Source organism: Bison bison, unplaced genomic scaffold (genome assembly GCF_000754665.1).
Source record: "Bison bison bison isolate TAMUID 2011002044 unplaced genomic scaffold, Bison_UMD1.0 scf7180017864331, whole genome shotgun sequence".
Lineage (NCBI taxonomy): Eukaryota > Metazoa > Chordata > Mammalia > Artiodactyla > Bovidae > Bison > Bison bison.
In genome coordinates, this window is record NW_011494903.1 from 80,974 (window position 1) to 81,616 (window position 643).

Sequence of the window (643 nt, forward strand, 5' to 3'; positions counted from 1 at the left end):
TCTACAGACAGATAAAAGCAGTTACCTCTTCTAGGCTGAATAATACTCCACCAATAGGTGCCCCAAAGGCTACAGATACACCAGCAGCGGCAGCGGCTGACAAGACCTATGATTCAAAACTCAAAATTAGTGACAGAATAAGGCCACTTTCCTACCTTCAGTCACGTTTTAAAAGGAATATTGGTGGTTACCAAACGTAAACAAAACAAAAAAAACTTTACCTGCTCTATACCCAGCTTATTTATGAAAAATGAAGTTCAACATATATTTACTTTGAGAGCAAACACTATCTGCTGAATCTTGAACACATGGTTCACATGCTGGAACACGTAGAGGGCCTTCCTTTGTAATTAATTTAGGCGTGTACTTGATTCCAAATTATGCTCCCATCCCCCATACTCCCAATTCCACAACTGATTTATGGTCTGTAAGACCTATTCACCACCTAAATGAAATATTTACATTATGTAAATATTTACATATGTAATTTACACAGCACTTTCTTTATAAAGAAAAGCTTTTAAAATGAGATTTTAAAGATAGCTCTAATCCCTGCTTATTTAACTTATCTGCAGAGTACATCATGAGAAACGCTGGACTGGAAGAAACACAAGCTGGAATCAAGATTGCAGGGAGAAATATC

At 36.9% G+C, this 643-nt stretch overlaps 1 protein-coding gene across 1 annotated transcript in view; it reads right to left on the bottom strand.

Moving 5' to 3' along the window:
- Nucleotides 1–643, bottom strand: part of CLCN5 (chloride channel, voltage-sensitive 5) — a 274,777-nt gene that overhangs the window by 13,550 nt on the left and 260,584 nt on the right. Inside the window, exon 7 of the mRNA XM_010853710.1 lies at nucleotides 26–106. Coding sequence (XP_010852012.1) covers nucleotides 26–106 — 81 coding nt within the window. The remainder of the gene's footprint in view (nucleotides 1–25; nucleotides 107–643) is intronic.